Genomic DNA, 2,730 nt, shown 5'->3' with positions numbered 1-2,730 from the left:
TGTGTGTGTGTGTGTGTGTGTGTGTGTGTGTGTGTGTGTGTGTGTGTACCTTACCTATATACATTCAGAGTTGCTTTTGTAACATCATAGAACATAAATTCTGGATCTTGTTTATCGGGAGTGTGAAGAGTAACTTTCACATCTCCCAAATATCTCGCCATTGCTTCTTTCAAAGTACTAACTAATAAATTATTTTTATCCACTAGTAATGACGCTGCTCTTGGTTGAGAAGCAAAGTAATTAAACCATAAGGAGAGCGATTCTTTTGATACATCCTGCGAAGAGAGAGTTTCACATAAAGTATGATTTAGAAGCATACAATGCTGTATAAATATTATTCACCAATATTTAATTATTAAATCCGTATATAATAGATCAAAATTATATTCTAACATATTCTAATAACTTTTTAATATTCTAATATTTTATTTTCTTACTTATATTTAAAATCTAAAATAAAGAGACATTAGTCAATCAAGAAAATAAAAGTTTACAGCGATAAACATACCAATGGACCCGTGAAGATTTGACTAGAACTTAAGTTATAGATGTGACGCGCCAATGCTTCCGATATAATTTGGGTATGCTTGTATAATTTGTCTACTTGTCCTTCTTTAAAGACGTCTAATATAGTAGCCCTAGTTGAATCTTCGTGACTTTTTAATGTAGATAAAGTAGCAGCTGGCAATCTCCGAATGCTATATCTTTCATGTTCCCAAGCTAATGTCTCTTCTGCAAGATTTATCTTTTTATGCACGCCATCAACAGTGATAGTGTTGAATGATTGTGAAACAGTTTTAAGCTCCTTGTAAAACAAACCACCCGAAGAATTTTCTTTAGGTGGCTTGGACACGTGTACATATAAATTATTGCTAGCGGAAACTGTATCAAGGCATATTACATAAGCTGCATCCTGCAAATATAATATTTTCAAGTATTAATTACATTAAAGAGAATATATAATGAAGATATACAAATAAATTACTCAGAAATATCAATATTAGGATTGTATTACCTGTATAACAGATCCTTCAACCCCGTCTAATTGATCCTCCAACCATTTCTTACTACCTTGGTAATTTAATTTACCAGCTCCAGTTGCGATAAAAACAAGATTATATTGCGGCCTTGTCCGACCAGTGGAATATAAAGCAGAGAATAATCTCGCTATTTCTAGTAGCATAGCTATACCGGAAGCATTACTGTCCGCACCAAATGACAATTCCTATAATAGCATTGTACCATGCGTTTGAACATATATCGAGCCTTACAAATATCATAAACGATACAGAAAATAATAATACGACTTACAGGTGCCACACCAGTACTATCGTAATGTGTCACTATTGCTATGGTAGGTAATTTCTCTTCGGTACCAGTTCCAGTTAATTTGCCGTGCAACGTGGCAACTTTAACATCTGCTTTAGGAAGTGCCTGTCCAGTGGTTACTACCACTTGATAACCGCTAGCTGAAATTGAATTGTATATGGCTTCAGCTGCTGAACCAGCCTTCTCATCCGTAACAAAACCACCCGCAATATCATCTAGAATCATTTGAAGTTCGGGATGCCACAGTGCAAAGTACACCGGTATCATTGTCTCAGAACTGTACATCATAGATTCTTCTAGATTCAAAATGTGCTAAAATCAATACAAAGTATCGTCAGTTTGCTCTAACTTTTAACAAATAAATCTAGCTGTTTATGACAACCTTATCTTAGAACAAATATTTTAAAATACAATGAAGCTTCATATTAATCCTATTACTAACTTGCTTTTCCTCGGCCGTAAGTTCACTCATCTTCTTAGGTAGAACAATCACCAATGCGCCAGCCTTACTTCTAATAGACTGGAAGACAGACGGCGTCATATCCAGTGCTCTCGTGACGACGCAGTGCCTGGAGGTACTCCATCCTGTCAGGGACCTCGCCTCCAGAGAAATGGGCGCGCTTCGGCAACCTGATAGGGTACATCACAATCGCGTCTCTTTGAGAACCGACCGAACGTTCTCCGGACAGATCATCACAGACAAATTCGATATCTTACCGTGCGGAACCCCGTGCAGGTCGTACTGGTGCATACGGTACACGGGAAACTCGTGGGAGGCGGCCACCGGGTTCACCGGGGAGATGATGATGAAGATCGGCAGAACTATTAGCAGATAATATGGCAGATATCCCCGGCACAGCTCGGCGAAGCTGTCGCACTCCTCCAGCCACATGTTTCCACCGAGAGTATTGTACCAATTGTTCAAATGGAAATGCGGTTCTCGCGCAATTTCATCGACCTAAGCCCAACCACGGATCCGCGCTCTCAGTCCTATCACCCGTGCGACGACGACGAACCACGAACCCCACTTTTCTCGTGCCGGGTTAGGCTAGGTATGACTTGCTAAAGGCTGCTAAGGCACCGGACAATTAAGATACTGTTAAAGACCAACAATTTAAGTATGACTGGTAGAAAGCTCATCATATGATATTAATTTTATGATTTATTATTGTCTTGTTTTGTAGATATATTTCGATAATATTTTAGATTTATTTAAAACTGCACGTTTATTTTATCATTTGAGTTTGATTACCCATGAGAGATAACTGTGGAGAAAAATGTTGTTTCGTTAACAATTATACTATATTTATATAGCGCTAATATAATGTACCCACATATATTATAAATATTGCCGCCTTCTCATCCTGATTTAGGCATTTGCAGTTATAATTAGTTATAATG

The 2,730-nt window shown here is 37.8% G+C and overlaps 1 protein-coding gene across 1 annotated transcript in view; it reads right to left on the bottom strand.

The window, feature by feature from the left end:
• The window catches only part of LOC112467369 (nicalin), a 3,077-nt gene extending 705 nt beyond the window's left edge, over positions 1-2,372 (bottom strand). Inside the window, exons 1-6 of the mRNA XM_025035960.1 lie at positions 2,047-2,372; positions 1,772-1,959; positions 1,312-1,641; positions 1,016-1,225; positions 509-913; positions 55-275 (exon numbers count right to left, since the gene is read on the bottom strand). Of these exons, the coding sequence (XP_024891728.1) occupies positions 55-275; positions 509-913; positions 1,016-1,225; positions 1,312-1,641; positions 1,772-1,959; positions 2,047-2,221 (1,529 nt within the window). The 5' untranslated portion in view covers positions 2,222-2,372. The remainder of the gene's footprint in view (positions 1-54; positions 276-508; positions 914-1,015; positions 1,226-1,311; positions 1,642-1,771; positions 1,960-2,046) is intronic.
• Positions 2,373-2,730: the final 358 nt, after the last annotated feature.

The sequence above is a fragment of the Temnothorax curvispinosus genome, unplaced genomic scaffold (assembly GCF_003070985.1).
Source record: "Temnothorax curvispinosus isolate PA1 unplaced genomic scaffold, ASM307098v1 QBEX01017206.1, whole genome shotgun sequence".
NCBI classification, from domain to species: Eukaryota; Metazoa; Arthropoda; class Insecta; order Hymenoptera; family Formicidae; genus Temnothorax; species Temnothorax curvispinosus.
Note: the sequence above shows the minus strand (reverse complement) of the source record. Positions and strands in the feature narration are given on the sequence as shown.